General features: G+C 45.1%; 2 protein-coding genes across 2 annotated transcripts in view; one reads left to right on the top strand and one right to left on the bottom strand.

Moving 5' to 3' along the window:
- The first annotated feature begins 1,289 nt into the window (after window positions 1-1,289).
- si:ch211-195b15.7 (synembryn-A) lies at window positions 1,290-8,740 on the top strand. The gene is made up of 14 exons (XM_055882218.1): window positions 1,290-1,378; window positions 1,649-1,739; window positions 1,953-2,000; window positions 3,169-3,267; window positions 3,356-4,098; window positions 4,386-4,521; window positions 4,680-4,868; window positions 5,133-5,227; window positions 5,474-5,624; window positions 5,839-5,934; window positions 6,175-6,319; window positions 6,556-6,688; window positions 6,907-7,041; window positions 7,211-8,740. The coding sequence occupies exons 2-14, from the start codon at window positions 1,650-1,652 to the stop codon at window positions 7,338-7,340; spliced, it is 2,190 nt and encodes a 729-aa protein (XP_055738193.1). The 5' UTR covers window positions 1,290-1,378; window position 1,649; the 3' UTR covers window positions 7,341-8,740.
- A 2,100-nt stretch (window positions 8,741-10,840) lies between these two features.
- Window positions 10,841-16,118, bottom strand: part of prr12b (proline rich 12b) — a 30,953-nt gene continuing 25,675 nt past the window's right edge. The window contains exons 12-16 of the mRNA XM_055882193.1: window positions 15,982-16,101; window positions 15,575-15,672; window positions 15,247-15,381; window positions 13,805-13,900; window positions 10,841-12,199 (exon numbers count right to left, since the gene is read on the bottom strand). Coding sequence (XP_055738168.1) covers window positions 12,065-12,199; window positions 13,805-13,900; window positions 15,247-15,381; window positions 15,575-15,672; window positions 15,982-16,101 — 584 coding nt within the window. The 3' untranslated portion in view covers window positions 10,841-12,064. The remainder of the gene's footprint in view (window positions 12,200-13,804; window positions 13,901-15,246; window positions 15,382-15,574; window positions 15,673-15,981; window positions 16,102-16,118) is intronic.

Here is a 16,118-nt window from a genome sequence, read left to right as displayed (position 1 = left end):
GGCAAAAAAGCTTGCTAACTAGCCATAAAAGAAAGACATTTAAACTTACCTACCATGACAAGTAACAGCTTCACTTCGTTGTTGGACATTGCGTAAGTGGTAACCTGATAACGCACTTCGCGATTGACAGGTGATTGCGCCAGACCACACGCCCATGTGAGCTGTAACCAACCAGATTAGAGTAGCCTATACTGGTCTATTAAAACCTAATCTGATTGGTTAGAAGACACAGGTTCCACTTCCAAGAGCTCCTGCTCTTATTTGCATGGGAATCGTATTTTTACATTGCCCAAGCAAGTGAAATGGATAATAAACAAAATAATCAATAAAAAATAAACATTACACTCACAAACGTTCTAAAAGAAAAGGGAAATTTCTCTCTTTCTCCCTCCCTCCTTGCAAATTGCTGTTTGCACCTCTACACATATTTTTGTCATGGTAGAAAGCACTTTACCTACATATGTTCTTCTCTTTCGTGTAATGTAACTCTCAAGTATTAAATCCTCAACGAAGCATTAGCGTTCTTGGATGCAACGGAAAGACTTCCACGGTCGTAACGTTAACAGAAAAAACGACAGGCACATGCAAGAGTATCAGACTCACAGGACTAAAATGAAAGCAATCAATCTATCAAGGTTTAAGTGACAAGTGGATTTTGCACCACTCAAACACAGGAAATAGATGGCTGAAAAGGACACATCCTCACTAAGAGCATTCATAAGTCCCCTCGTCCCTCCCTCCACCTATCCATGCATTTTTGAATTACCCTTATTAGTAAATAGGCTCACAGGCTTTCATCTCTCCAACTCCCTCTTTCCACAACTCTCTTTTCATCCCCGCCTTTCTTTAACAGGTATGAGCGACATCAGTACCTTGTCAACATGCACTCCTCTCATTTTTGTAATTGTCTTTTCTCCTTTTCTCTTTCTTCCTCTCTCTTTGATGGTGACCACTTACTCTCCCAAAAGTCTTCCTGCCTGTCTCTCATTGCATGTCTGTCTGTTTGTCTGTCTGTCTGTTTGTGAGGAAGATAAAATATTAAAACATTCTAATTTGTGAAGCATATCTTCATTTCCTCATGTTTTTTTCTTTCTCACTACCAGGCTATCTTCTCTGTATTGTTCCTATTTCTAATCTTTGAAACATTCCTTATTTTGCTGTCTATCTCTGTCAATTTACTAGTCACTGTTCAAAATATAATCCATGGCCTATTGCACTGTGAAAAGAGAGAGAGGGGGAGAGAGAGAGAAAGAGGTGAAGGAGATTAGATTAGATTACATACAGGGTTTAGGAGACAGAAACTGCACAGAGAAACACAGAGAGACAAAGAGACAAGACCAGGGTTGCTGTCTGTATTCTGCCATTGAAGGGACACCAGGTTTGTGGGTTGTAGATGTAGTTAGAATGTGTGCTGCTATTGCATGACTGAAGGTGTTATTATTGAATATTGTACGTTAGGATAAAAAGTAATGCTTGATCACTCTGCATTGTAATTGTGTGTGTGTGTGTGTGTGTGTGTGTGTGTGTGTGTGTGTGTGTGTGTGTGTGTGTGTGTGTGTGTGTGTGTGTGTGTGTGTGTGTGTGTGTGTGTGTGTGTGTGTGTGTGTGTGTGTGTGTGTGTGTGTGTGTGTGTGTGTGTGTGTGAAAGCATGGATATGGACTTGGAGAGGATCATTCAGTGCATCAAACAAGGAGACCAGGACAGTGTCCAGATACACCTGGACCACTACAACACTCAGGTACTACACTGCCTATGTTACTATGACTACCACACTACTGTAACCAACTGTCTGTAACCATGACTACCACACCATGTGGCTGTCTGTTTCCATGACTACAATTCTCCATGACTGCACCATGTATCCTTGACTGTTTTCTAATACCCTCTCCTTCTCCTTCTCTTTCTCTTTCCAATTCTCTTTCTCCCTCCCTCCCACATATCTTCCCCACAGTATGCTGAATGCTTCTTCTTCAATATTGAGGAGAGGGAAAGAAGAAAGGTGAGGACGAGGAAAAGACTTGAACTATTCTTTATTTCTGTCATTCCTTTGCATCGTTTCTCCATTGCCTCTCTATTTCATTCTTCCATCATCCCTTAATTTCTATTTCTTTCGCCCTCTGTCCTTTCTCATCTCTCTCTCTGTCTATTCCCCTGGCCTGTCCCTGCCCTCTCAGTGTCAGGCCACCAGAGGCTCAGATTAACCATGTAATTAGACAAAATCCTGCTCATCCCCCGCCACTCATCTTTATCTCTCTTTCGCTCATACTCCATCCCTGTCCTTCTCCTCCCCTCCCTGTCTCGCTGTCCTGTCTATCTCCTGTCCTCTTTCTTTCCTTCTTTCTTTCTCTCTCTTTCTCACATCCAACTGGGCACAGACGTCATTTCAATAGCTAGTTTTGATTTACATTTGGTTGTGTTGTCAAATAACGTGAATTGAATGTGACATCAACAAAAAGGATCACAATGTCATTGAGTTGGGTAACAGAAAATACAAAATTCCCTTATGTTGATGACTTCTTGAAAATCCAATCAGTTTTCCATGTTGATTCAACGTTATCACATTGAATATATTTTTTTAAATGAAATAGGAACAATGTAGATTCAACCAGTTTTTGTCCAGTGGGATGGTTCTTTCCCACCTCCCTCCCCTACAGTAGTCTTCTCCCTATCATCCATTCCTTTCCCTCTCTTCTGTCATCCCCCTCAGCTCCCCTCTTCTTTCTCTGTCGTATCTCTTCATAATGTTAATGATGTCATCATTCATCATTTCTATGTCTTCTTTCTTCCACCTATAATGGCTCTACTATAATGGCTGTGCAAATGACTGCAGCAAAAAGAGCTGGATGAGGTAAAAAGACAAACTCATTACACCATCAGAAAGAGAGAGAGATAGGAATACAGGGGGGAGAGAGAGACAGAGAGAAAAGAATAGAGAGAAAAGGGAAGAGAGAGGGAGGGGGAAGCTGAGCTGACAGGTCCTTACTCTACATTACACTAATCTCCATTCAGCGCAGTGTTTCATTAGTGGGTGTATGCGTGTGTGTGTAAGTGCGTGCCTATGTCTGTGTGTGTGTGTGGCCTACGTAAGTGTGTGTGTGTATGTGTGTGTACTCCAAAGCTAATTGTGTGTAATGACTCAACCTACTCCCCCCATTAACCCTCACCAGTTCAGGAAGAACAAAATGAGGGACTTTGTTCCTGACTCGGACTCTGATTTCAACTCAGACTCAGATGACGCTGAGGACCCGGATCTCCTTCTCAGACGGGTGAGTCAGGGTGTGTGTGTGCATGTATTTCTCTATTTCTACCTATTGCTCTTTTCAGTTAAACTGAATTCTCCTCTCCTCTCCCCAGAGGCTGGCTGCAGCCCTGGTGTGGTTTATCCGTACCCAGCTCCAGCCGGGGGTTCTGAGAGTGACCCTGCATACGCTACGTATCCTGTCCCGTGACCGACAGGCTCTGGCGCCCCTGGTGACCGACACCGCCCTCCTCACCCTAGCCCACTTGGGTGGCATAACCTCCCTGCCCATCCCCGAAGGCCAGGAGGAAGACGAAGAGGAAGGTGATGATGCCGAGAGAGAAGATTACGGCTATGTCCTTGGTGACGTCAGTCCGGATGCCTGTAAACAGAGCGACACAGAGGCCAGTGAGTGCAGTAGAGGCGCTAATGCTAATGCTAGCTCGTTAGTGGTTAGCAATGTGGATGCTAACATTGTCGGTGCTAGCCCGACCCAGCACTCCTTGGCCCAGGCTTCCACTCAGACCTGTCCAGTCCTGGTTACGGCCAACAACAGCCAAGGTGGAGCAACGACATCGCCATCAGTGACCAGGGACCCCTGCTGCATCCTCAGTACGGAAACCTGCCATGGCAACCTGCGCTCTGTCTCCACGGAAACCTGCACTGCCGAGCACCACTGCTCTCCGGGTCATGGAGCTCTGGTGCGCGGAAAGAAGGATGCCCGGGAAGAGATGGATGAAGAGGAGGACAAAGAAGATAAAGAGGAAGATGACCAGGTGGGGAGGAGGGAGGCCCTGAAAGCCCTTTGTAATATAATCTACAACAGTCAGAGGGCGCAAGAGAGGGTCAGCGCTCTGAGGTGAGGGAGAGCAACTGTTGGAGTACAGCAAAAACGATTTCTAGTATGGCATCACTTCCCTCATTTCTCTCTCTCTCTCTCTCTCTCTCTCTCTCTCTCTCTCTCTCTCTCTCTCTCTCTCTCTCTCTCTCTCTCTCTCTCTCTCTCTCTCTCTCTCTCTCTCTCTCTCTCTCTCTCTCTCTCTCTCTCTCTCTCTCTCTCTCTCTCTCTCTCTCTCTCTCTCTCTCTCTCTCTCTCTCTCTCTCTCTCTCTCTCTCTCTCTCTCTCTCTCTCTCTCTCTCTCTCAGACTGCTCTCTGGTCTATCAGACAAGCTGAAGCAGGGGATCTGTGCCAAAGCTCTTCCCAGTGGTCAGTTTTATGAACTACGGCTGCTCTTCCTGCTGACGGCTCTGAGGCCAGAGCTCAGGGTGCAACTGCAGCAGGTAACAGCCTAGAGGAGGATGGAGTTGTGGTTTCCCTGCTAATGGTTAGGCGTATGATTTGGGATGGGTAGGCCTACTGTATGCCCCTCTCTCCTGCCATCTCTCCATCTCTCTTTCTTTTCTCTCTCTCTCCATATCCCCCTGTCTCTCTTTGTCAGGAGCGAGGGGTGTCCATGCTGACTGCAGCTCTGGAGCAGTGTCTGTCTGCGCGGTGGGGGGAAGAGTACGAGGTGCTGAGCGACCACAGTGCGCCCCCTGTCTCTAAGGAGGTGTCACAGCGAGCTGTGGAGATCCTCAAGACCCTGTTCAACATCACATACAGCTTCCACAGACAGGAGCCAGACGAGGTGGGTGGAGGAGAGTCCCATAGAATTCAAATGTGGCTTTGTCCCAAATAGCATGATCTATTCCAATATCTGTACCTTGTCTGTCTTCTATGGGGCATCCTTGGCTTTTAGTTTGTGAGTAGGTAAGAGTAGGTAGCTAGGAGCTATCTCAAAATACTAATCCAGTATTTTTTAAGCTAAGACTGGGGGTTAGTTTAAACTGACCCTAGATCTGTGGTCAGGAGGCCTTTTTAAAGTCTCTTCTTTTCTTTGTGTGCCTCTCAGGAGGATGCAGCTCTCTATCGCCGCCTGGCTGCAGTGCTACGTCACTGCCTGCTGCTGACCTGTGACGGAGAAGAACTCACTGAGGAGCTACAGGGGTATGTACGAGGGCTTCTGCTGTCCCCTCTTCTGTTGTATATCCATGCATTTGTATTTGCATCTTTCTTTTGAAAGTAATGGTGGCCATTCTAGATGTTGTCTAAATGTTTCCTTTTTCATGGCGAAGAAGAAAAGATATGTTCTGAATCATTTCGAAATGGGTGCCGTTTCAGGTTTGCCCCATGTCTCCTTACCTCTGATCCCTGACCCATAACCCTTGACGTTTAACCTATAACCCTCCTTAGGCACACAGTGAATGTGCTCTCTGCCCTACCCCTACAATGTCTGGACGTGCTGCTGTCTGTGCGTCTGACGGAGGGTTCACAGGAGTGGGAGGGGGTCAACATGGACACTGTCCACACCCTACTCACCTTCATGGAGAGACGCCTGGACAGGGTGAGGCAGAGGAAGAGGGAGGAAGGGACTGAGAGAGGAAAGTGGGGAGGAAAGGAGGGAGGAAAGGAGGAACCTATCTCACATGAGGATGCTGTTTGCTTCCCCATGGTGTACAGGGGAGGGTTGCATCTCAATAGAGCATAGCTATGGAAGCATACCGGGTGTGTATAAAGGGTCATAAGCTGACAAAATCACCTATGAATTTGTTATGAAGGGTCAGAAGTTGAAGGAGAAGCTGACTCCAGTCCTGAATCTGTTGACTGAGAGCTGCCGCGCGCACCGCGAGACACGCCACTACCTCAGACAACAGGTACTGCTCTCAACTGTTGGGCTGAAACTCAAACTGAATATTGTGGCTTTAATACAGTATGATAATGTTAGTCTGATGTTCGGTTTACATTGTTGTGTTGGAGAAGCCTGCTTCGACTTGTGATATTGGGGCCTCTGTCTGCCCCCTCCCTACATGGGTTCTGGATAGCAGCTAACTGGTTGAGCAGGTTTTTGCTCCCACCCAGCACTAACACCTGCCTCTGCCTGTCCACCGCTACAGATCCTCCCCCCTCTGAGGGACGTGGCCCTAAGGCCGGAGCAGGGGGCCACAGTGAGGGGACGTCTGGTGCGCCTGATGACCCACATGGACACGGACATCAAGCACTGTGCTGCCGAGCTCCTCTTTGTGCTCTGCAAAGAGAACGGTGCCCACATCATATCACACACCTGTCACACTTACTATCTCCTCATTTCAAAGTAACACTCAGTGAGAAGAACCCACTCGTATCACAGCATACTTATTAACCCCTCATAGCACATGTAGTAACTCATATAACCCCCCCCCCCCCGCTTCATCTCTGTTTCAGTTAGTGACTATCCAAGAGTGTGAAATAGATGGATGTTGCCATCTTATGTTTCTCTCTCTCTGTCTGTCTCTCAGTGAGTCGTTTTGTGAAGTACACAGGCTATGGTAACGCAGCAGGTTTGCTGGCAGCGAGGGGCTTGCTGAGTGGAGGTCAGGTGACCCACGCCCAGTACTCTAGCGACTCAGACTCTGACACAGAGGAATACAGGTGTGTAAAACAACCATTGATAATGTCACAAACACAACACTTTGTAATACTGTATAGGGACACAATGCATCTTTAGGCTTGTGTTACATTACTCTGACTGATAGATTCGACTTGGAACTATCAAAACGGCATAAATCGGAGCATGCAACAGAAGCAATTTTCAATTGTTAGGAGTGGACAGTATTTACAAGGGAGGTGTTTGTAACTGTGTCCCACAGGGAAGCTAAGAGGCGCATCAACCCAGTGACGGGGAGGGTGGAGGAGGAGCAGCCAGACCCCATGGAGGGAATGACGGAGCAGGAGAAAGAGCAGGAGGCACTAAGACTCATCAGCCTGTTCAATAGGCTCTCACGGTGTGTGTGTATTTGTGTGTGTGTGTGTGTGTGTGTGTGTGTGTGTGTGTGTGTGTGTGTGTGTGTGTGTGTCTGTGAGTACATATCTGTTTCAGCTAGTGACTAGCCAAGTGTATGAAATAGATGGATGTTGCCAATTTCTCTCTTTCTCCCTCTGTCTCTCTCTCAGGGACAAGATCATCCAACCAGTGGGAGTGATGACAGGGGGGGGACTGGAGCCCCTGTGTGGTCAGATGAGGGGGAGCACAGTGGAAGAGGTGGAATCAGAGGGAGAGAGTGAGGAAGAGAGGGACAAGTAGGGAGGTTAGAAAATAAAAGTGAGAGATAGGAGGGTGATTACAAGAATTTACAGCATATAGGATGGTGAAGAGACAGAAAGAGTAAGAGAGATAGAGGGTGGTTTGTATTTATATAGCACAGTCTTGGAAAAAGTACCCAATTGTCATACTTGAGTAAAAGTGAAGATACCTTAATAGAAAATGACTGAAGTGAAAGTCACCGAGTAAAAAGTATCTGGTTTATCAAGTATCAAAGTAAAAGATAATGCTAAAAAATACACTTAAGTATCAAAATTAAAAGTAAGTGCTCTAAATCCTTTCAAATTCCTTATATTAAGCAAACCAGACTGAACAATTGATTTGATTTTTATTTATTTATGGATAGCCAGGGGCACACTCCAACAGTCAGACATAATTCACAAACGAAGCATTTGTGTATAATGAGTCCACCAGATCAGAAGCTGTAGGGATGACCACCGGTTTTCTTGATAAGTGCTTGAATTGAATAAGCATTCGAAATGTAACAAGTACTTTTGGGTGTCAGGGAAAATGTATGGGAGTCAAAAACAACATATTTTATTTAGGAATGTGTTGGAGTAAAAGTAAAAGTTGTAAAAAATATAAATAATAAAGTACCGATACCCCCCAAAAATACTTAAGTAGTACTTCAAAGTATTTTTTGCTTAGTTACTTTACGCAACTGATATAGAGCCTTTCCTCCATTTACCTGAAAGCACTTTACTTCGGAGCATGTGTCTGTACCCCACCTCATCTGTCACTATGTGTAGCACTAGTCTGAAAGTACTGTATACGGTACCATCACGCACCAAAACATCACTCTTAGAATCACTGTTTAGCCAGGTACATTAATTGAGAAGAAAATTTAAAAAACACTAGAAAAAGGACAAGAAGCAGAGAATAGAGTCCTCAGATTCCTTGGCAATCGTAGTGTTGTTTAGCTTCCATATCCTTTATTCTTCCACTCTGGTTCCTCTCCTGGAGATATGTTTATGTTCAAGGGTGCAATGCCATTTGCTTGTAACAGGGGATATATCTGGTTGAGTGTGTGGTATGTTTGTGTTCCTGTACCTGTACTTGAACACTCCACCCAACCAAGGAGACAATCCACTCTGAGGACATTATCCCAATGTGGAACAGATATCCCAATTGGACTGGAGAGGGAATAACAGGTCCATGATGATTGTAATCAATGATGTGGGAGCAGTTATTGTGCAGGTGTCTGTCCCTGTCATGTGATGGGAACGGGGTATCACTACTTTTGAGTAGCATGCTTTTTCCTCTTCCGACATGTTGTCATTCATTCCTCTGCGTATATACTTCCTTTCCCCTCCAACATTTGCTGTAGTGTAAAATGCATATGGTTTCTCATGTTGAAATATAAATAAACCATTCCTGCTGTACTGCACAGTCACCGTGTCTGCCTTGGATAGGAAAAATAATCAATAGGGGTAAAATCCTCTGAAACTCTTCTGGGGCTGTCAGAGAGAATATGTTTTGTCAGCATTTTCACACCGAATAAAATATTAACTTGATTGGATCAGAAACTTCACAGGCACAGACTTTAAACTGACGTAACCGGGAACATTGCGTAACATTAGCTAAGATTCCCATTAAGCTCTAGTTAAGATTTTATCTAACATTAGGATGATAACATCCCAAAAGCATTCAAATAATGTTTTTGATAGCAAATGATTTGTCTTCCTTTAAACGTTTTAAATTAAATATCATTGGAATGTCCTCATTCACTAAAATGTTGTGCGCAGCAATCTGTAATAACCACCACCAAACATTCCCATTAGGTTTCCAGTTCATGTAATAACACAATGTACCAGTTATATTTTTAGAACATACTGCCGCAACTAAATGTGAAAGTGAACGTTCATGCGACATCAGGCGAATGTTGTATACAAACATTGTTACATCCGATGTCGGAATGAGACCAAAGCGCAGCTTGTAAAGTGTACATCTTCTTTATTTAAAATGAACACCAAAAACAACAAAAGATCAACGAACGTAAAGTTTTGCAGGGCTAAACAGCTGCTATGCAAAAACAACATCCCACAAACTAGGGTGGAAAAACAGGCTGTCTAAGTATGATTCCCAATCAGAGATAAAGACAGACAGCTGCCTCTGATTGGGAACCATACCCGGCCAACAAAGAAATAGAAAACTAGAATGCCCACCAAAATCACACCCTGACCTAACCAAATAGAGAAATAAAAAAACTCTCTAAGGTCATGGCGTGACAAACATTGTATAATCATCCGCACAACTGGACAGTTTCTGATATGAGAACATTTGCCTCAACCTAACGAATGTTCTGGGAACTTACAAATAACCAATTTTGGTTTGCTGGGGAGTCACTCATACACAGCATCTCCTTTTACTGATTTTTTTCTTTCTGTCTTTATATTCCTTTCTCTTGGGTCAGTCTGTACCTCTGAACTCCTACCCAATTTGTTATATCCCCTCCTCCCCAATCTGAGCTGTTTCATTCTTCTGTATTTTTTCATACAATTTCAGGTCAACATACACTACATGACCAAAAGTATGTGTACAAGTCAAACATTTTGTCAAACATCTCATGCCAAAATCATGGGCATTAATATGGAGTTGGTCCCCCCTTTACTGCTATAACAGCCTCCACTCTTCTGGGAAGGCTTTCCACTAGATGTTGGAACATTGCTGCGGGGACTTGCTTCAACTCAGCCACAAGAGCATTAGTGAGGTCGGGCACTGATGTTGGGCGATTAGGCCCGCAGTCGGCGTTCCAGTTCATCTCAAAGGTGTTCGATGGGGTTGAGGTCAGGGCTCTGTGCAGGTCAGTCAAGTTCTTCCACACCGATCTCAACAAACCATTTCTGTATGGTTTGGAGCTCTGTAGTGAGTGTTGCAACCGAGGACAGACAATATTTTTACGCGCTTCAGCACTTGGCGGTCCTGTTCTGTGAGCTTATGTGACCTACCACTTTGTGACTGAATCGTTGTTGTCCTAGACGTTTCCGCTTCACGATAACAGTACTTACAGTTAACTGTGGCACTTCTAGCAGGGCATAAATTTGACAAACTGACTTGTTGGAAAGGTGGCATCCTATAACGGTGCCACGTTGAAAGTCACTGAGCTTTTAGTAAGGCCATTCTACTGCCAATGTTTGTCTACGGAGATTGCTGTGTGCTTGATTTTATACACCTGTTAGCAACAGGTGTGGCTGAAATAGACGAAGCCACTAATTTGAAGGGGTGTCCACATACTTTTGTATATATAGTATACTTTACTAACAATAGTACATGTTGTCCAGGGTTGGGAAAATCCTATTTCCAGCCAAATCAAAAGGACACTCAATTCCAATTCCAAAATGTCCCTCATTGGAATTGCAATTTCAGTGTACAATTTTAATTGACTGGAATTGAAATGGATTTGACCCCAACCCCGATATGTGGTCAACCACACCCTTACTATAATGCAAGTTTTAGGAGGAAAAACAAAATTACAGCTAAAGTTGTTTTCTCTGTCATTTTCAAATTTTTATTTGCTTTTGTCAAATACAGGAATAGCATGTACAGAAGAGGAACTGGGCTTTAGAGACTGAAGTAACTGTACAATATTTACAGATAAGAGAGCTTGAACAAATAGGTAAACCTCCAAAATAAGAATTATCATAAACAACAAACAGATCAAATAAAAACAGTCAACACAGATTTTATACGCTTTTTAACAGTTACACCTCCCTAAAACCACAGCGCTTTCTTTTAGAAAGCGAACAGATATTTATTTTAATTTATTAACTTCAGGTGTAAACTCTGCTCTCATTGTCTTTTGAAGAACAAACATAAAGAACACAGTTTGCTTAGGTTTTAAATACATTTTTCCCCCTCACAATTTATTTAGGCAGACAGAAAAAAGGGAACATCACACACTCCTCTAACCTCCCTTCCCCTCAGTTTTTCTCCCCTCCACTTGTTTTTACCTTCAGCAGTAAAAGGGGGACTGAGCAAAGGATTTCAGGTAGGCCATTTCATTTATACCCTAACAAAACATTATTATTTAAAATAACAACAGCAAACAATCCCAGCTAGGGAGGGTAATTTCCTTGTATAAATAATACAAATCATAATTATTAATACATATACGTATATATATATAGTGTTTGTATGTTGGTGTGTGTGTGTGCCCGTGCATGTTTGGATGTAGATCGCAATCTTTTCTGTAGTGCTGACTGATTCACCGTGGTCCCCTGCTTTCCCTGTTCAGGTCAAGTGGCAGACGTCGTACCCTTTTACACATTCACTATTTTCAATCCGCCTCCTCCGCTCTCCTCCGTCTTTCTCTTTTCTTTAGTCAAGAGATACTTTGTGAGAGAAAAACTAAACAAAAGCGCTAAAAACAGTTCATTGTAGCATCCATTTTAAGTTAAAACTCAACTGTACTCACAGACCAAACATTGACTGTTCGATCTTTCTCGCTGGGCAAGAACTAGAGTGGTAGGGTCTGAACCCCCCCCCCCTCCCCCTCTCCATCTTGGTACAGTCCAGTGTTCTCCACTCCAACTCTCTTGCTATGTCTCCCAAATACTGTATACCTCCTCCCTCCCTCCCTTCCCACCCCTCCCCTCCCTTCTTCAACCCACATTCTGCTTTCCAAATGGCACCCTATTCTCCATATAGGCCCAATGGCTCAGGCCAATTGTAGTGCACTATTTCAGACTGTGCCCCCTCGTCCCTCATCAGGCTTTGGTACTGAGGGTCAGCAGGTCGATGAAGGAGTTGAAAAGGGTCTCCAGCCAGCCCTGGTTGGCCATACACTGCTGCACCACCTCCTCCTGACCAGGGTCCTCCGCTGCCTGCTCTATACTGTCCGTCTGGGGGGAATAGAGAAAGAGAATAGATTATTTTTCTATTGAAATTCACTTGCTTATTTACAGTATATATACAAAAGTATGTGGATCTTCAAATTAGTGGATTCGGCTATTTCAGCCACACCCGTTGCTGACAGGTGTATAAAATCGAGCACACAGCCAGGCAATCTCCATAGACAAACATTGGCAGTAGAATGGCCTTACTAAAGAGCTCAGAGACTTTCAACGTGGCACCGTCATAGGATGCCACCTTTCCAACAAGTCAGTTTGTCAAATTTCTGCCCTGCTAGAGCTGCCCCGGTCAACTCTAAGTGCTGTTATTGTGAAGTGGAAACGTCTAGGACACCAAGTGGTAGGTCACACAAGCTCACAGAACGGGACCACCGAGTGCTGAAGCGTGTAGTGCGTAAAAATCATCCGTCCTCGGTTCCAAGCTGCCTCTGGAACCAACGTCAGCACAAGAACTCTTCGTCGGGAGCTTTAAGATCACCATGCGCAATGCCAAGCGTCGGCTGGAGTGGAGTAAAGCTCGTCGCCTTTGTACTCCGGAGCAGTGGAAACGTGTTCTCTGGAGTGATGAATCACGTTTCACCATTTGGCAGTCCGACGGACAAATCTGGGTTTGGCGGATGCCAACAGAACGCTACCTGCCCCAATGCATAGTGCTAACTGTAAAGTTTGGTGGAGGAGTAATAATGGTCTGGGGCTGTTTTTCATGGTTCGGGCTCGAACCCTTAATTCCAGTGAAGGGAAATCTTAATGCTACAGCACACAATGACATGCTAGACGATTCTGTGCTTCCAACTTTGTGGCAACAGTTTGGGGAAGGCCCTTTCCTGTTTCAGCATGACAATGCTACCATGCACAAAACGAGGTCCATAGAGAAATGGTTTGTCGAGATGGGTGTGGAAGAACTTGACTGGCCTGCAGAGCCCTGACTTCAACCCCATCGAACACCTTTGGGATGAATTGGAACGCCGACTGCAAGCCAGGCCTAATCGCCAAACATCAGTGCCCGACCTCACTAATGCTCTTGAAAGGAAGCAAGTCCCCACAGTTATGTTCAAACATCTAGTGGAAAGCCTTCCCAGAAACGTGGAGGCTGTTATAGCAGCAAAGGGGGGACCCACTCCATATTAATGCCCATGATTTTGGAATGAGATGTTAGACGAGCAGGTGTCCACATACTTTTGGTAATGCAGTGTATTTTACCATACTGCAAAACCTTTATTCTCAATTCTATTTCTCTAAAGCTGTAAATAGATGTATTCAGTCTTCAAGGCCAGAGTATAGACATGTTGCATATACATCTAACATTAATTGATGTTATGCAAGTCAAATATCCACTCTAGGATGGATAATAAAGTTATTATGTTTATACAAGCACAACACAGCCACTGTGACAGTCAACCTCCCACAACAAAAGGACTAAATACACAGTGCTCCATTTGAATTATTCTGACCACAATGGAAACAGCGAGAGAGAGAGAGAGGGGGGGAGAGAGAGAGAAACAGAAAGAAAGTAGAGAAGAACAACAATGCCGTAGAGGAAAGAGGGGTGTTGGAAGTGTCAGTGTTGTGAAAAGCGATTGTGTTGCTGAGTCTTACCTCCTTCTTGCAGTTCAGGAAGGTGTGATACTTGTAGTGATGTAGGGAATGATAAAGGCTATAGACACGACACGTCTCTGTGGACAGCTTGAGGTCCTGAGAGTCACAGAGAGACGGGGAAAAAAGGGATGGAGGGAAAGGAGAGAGGAAATCACTTATTAGGGAATCTCCCCGGTTCTCTTTGACTAAAGATGAACAGGGAAAAGGCCCAGTCTACTATGTATTCACAACTTCACATACTTTCAGAGGACAAGTAAAAATACAAATGCACTTGAACAACGCTTAAAGAAACATAGCCTCGTCGGGAACCAGGTTTCCCTGATCGGGAAGCCTGGTGAAGTCTATGGCCGAAAGGGGCTAAATACAGGTGAAGACCCGGTGTAAATCAGTGGCGCCTTGCAACACGTCAAATCGATCGAATGCATTGTTTGGGCGGAGCTTAACACGCAGCACCAATCAGACACATCAAATGAATCAAATGCTTTGCTTGGGCGGGGCTTAACACACAGCACTCCTTCAACGGGCACGTGGGGGGAGGGTTCTTGAAATGTAAAATCCATAAAAATGTAGCCTCCGGAAGCCAGTGGACCATTCAAACCGTTTCCAAAGGACGTGACAACAACGTTTTTGGCGGTATGGCTAGACGAAACGAGACAACTCAAGTGTAAATAAGGACGGTGTCATGGTTTAGCTTTGTTTGCACATGGGCAAACACCATCCGGATCGAGTTAAACCCACCGAGATACAGGTTTATGTACAAAGCAAAGTGACAAACAGGTCCAGACTTTATTACTCCAGTTCTTGTGAGACAGCATTGTCTCTTCTACTCTACTCGACACAATTTCCGAGGCCAGGGTTAGCCACAGTGTAGCTGATTGGATACATTGGTGTCAGCGGTGGGGAAAGTCAAGTCAAGGAGTTCATGACTAGGCCTCCCGGGTGGCGCAGTGGTCTAGGGCACTGCACCGCAGTGCTAACTGCGCCACCAGAGTCTCTGGGTTCGCGCCCAAGCTCTGTCGCAGCCGGCCGCGACCGGGAGGTCCGTGGGGCGACGCACAACTGGCATAGCGTCGTCCGGGGTAGGGACGGTTTGGCCGGTAGGGATATCCTTGTCTCATCGCGCTCCAGCGACTCCTGTGGCGGGCCGGGCGCAGTGCGCGCCAACCAAGGGGGCCAGGTACACGGTGTTTCCTCCGACACATTGGTGCGGCTGGCTTCCGGGTTGGAGGCGCGCTGTGTTAAGAAGCAGTACGGCTGGTTGGGTTGTGCTTCGGAGGACGCATGGCTTTCGACCTTTGTCTCTCCCGAGCCCGTACGGGAGTTGTAGCGATGAGACAAGGTAGTAATTACTAGCGATTGGATACCACGAAAATTGGGGAGAAAATGGGATAAAAAAAAATAATACAAAAAAAGGAGTTCATGACTGGATGTGGTTCACTCACCTGCTGTTTGGGCGTGGTGCTCTTCTTGACGCGGTTGAGGGTTTTACGGTTGTAGCACTCGCCGCCGAGGTGCACTTTGACCGCTCCAGAGTCCAGGGGGTCCGTCGTCATTTTGGGGAACATATGCAGAGTCTCCTAAAGAAGAAAAATGATAAAGATGCAGGGGAGCGAGAAGTAGTAATTTCAACTGTTGTAAAGTTCCCACTTGTCAATATGATAGTGAGAATGTTGGATGGAGATTGGAATTGTACCATATCTCCTTCCAAACACATCAGGTACTTTTCATAATCAGGTTTCAGCATTTTCACAACTAAACAGACAGACGTACCTGGTGTTGGCCACTCATGTTGACTCTCCTTAACAGTCTCCTCTTTTGTTCGTTGAGGAGGCTGTCAATCTTCCTCATGGGCGGGAGGTACAACTCGTCTGAGGGCCAGAGTGGGAGGGACATAGAGTCCGTATGACTCATCTCATGACATCGTTCTTCCTCAATCCTATTCTCACTCCTTTACTTTTGATCAATACTCTCTTTCTCTCACTCCCAGGGCTGGGGTCAATTCCCTTGGAATTCAGTCAATTCACGAAGTAAACTGAAATTCTAATTCCAAATTATCATATAGAAGCACTGCGATTTATTTCGTTTTTATTTAACTTCTTGAAATGGCTGAATTGACCCCAAACCTGACCAAATCATCACCCACTCATCTGCTCACACCACGACCCCATCCCTCTCACCGTCTGTGTCCTCCAGGGCTTGAATCATGTCGGGGTCAAGTGCTGTACTGACCAGCATCTCTATGTAACTCCTGAACATCTCCCTCATGGCTCGACTGTTCATCCCCCCTCTCACTGGGGCTACAGGGGAGAGACAC

Source organism: Salvelinus fontinalis, chromosome 2 (assembly GCF_029448725.1).
Source record: "Salvelinus fontinalis isolate EN_2023a chromosome 2, ASM2944872v1, whole genome shotgun sequence".
Classification (NCBI taxonomy): domain Eukaryota; kingdom Metazoa; phylum Chordata; class Actinopteri; order Salmoniformes; family Salmonidae; genus Salvelinus; species Salvelinus fontinalis.
This window is presented reverse-complemented; position numbering and strand designations above follow the sequence as displayed.

Bases quoted from the DNA above. Each gene is read 5' to 3' on its own strand.
- si:ch211-195b15.7 (XM_055882218.1), top strand. From the start codon at position 1,650: ATGGATATGGACTTGGAGAGGATCATTCAGTGCATCAAACAAGGAGAC. The intron at 5,625-5,838 runs GTGAGGCAGAGG...TTTGTTATGAAG, and splicing joins TGGAGAGACGCCTGGACAGG to GGTCAGAAGTTGAAGGAGAA. The intron at 6,320-6,555 runs GTGCCCACATCA...TCTGTCTCTCAG, and splicing joins TGTGCTCTGCAAAGAGAACG to TGAGTCGTTTTGTGAAGTAC.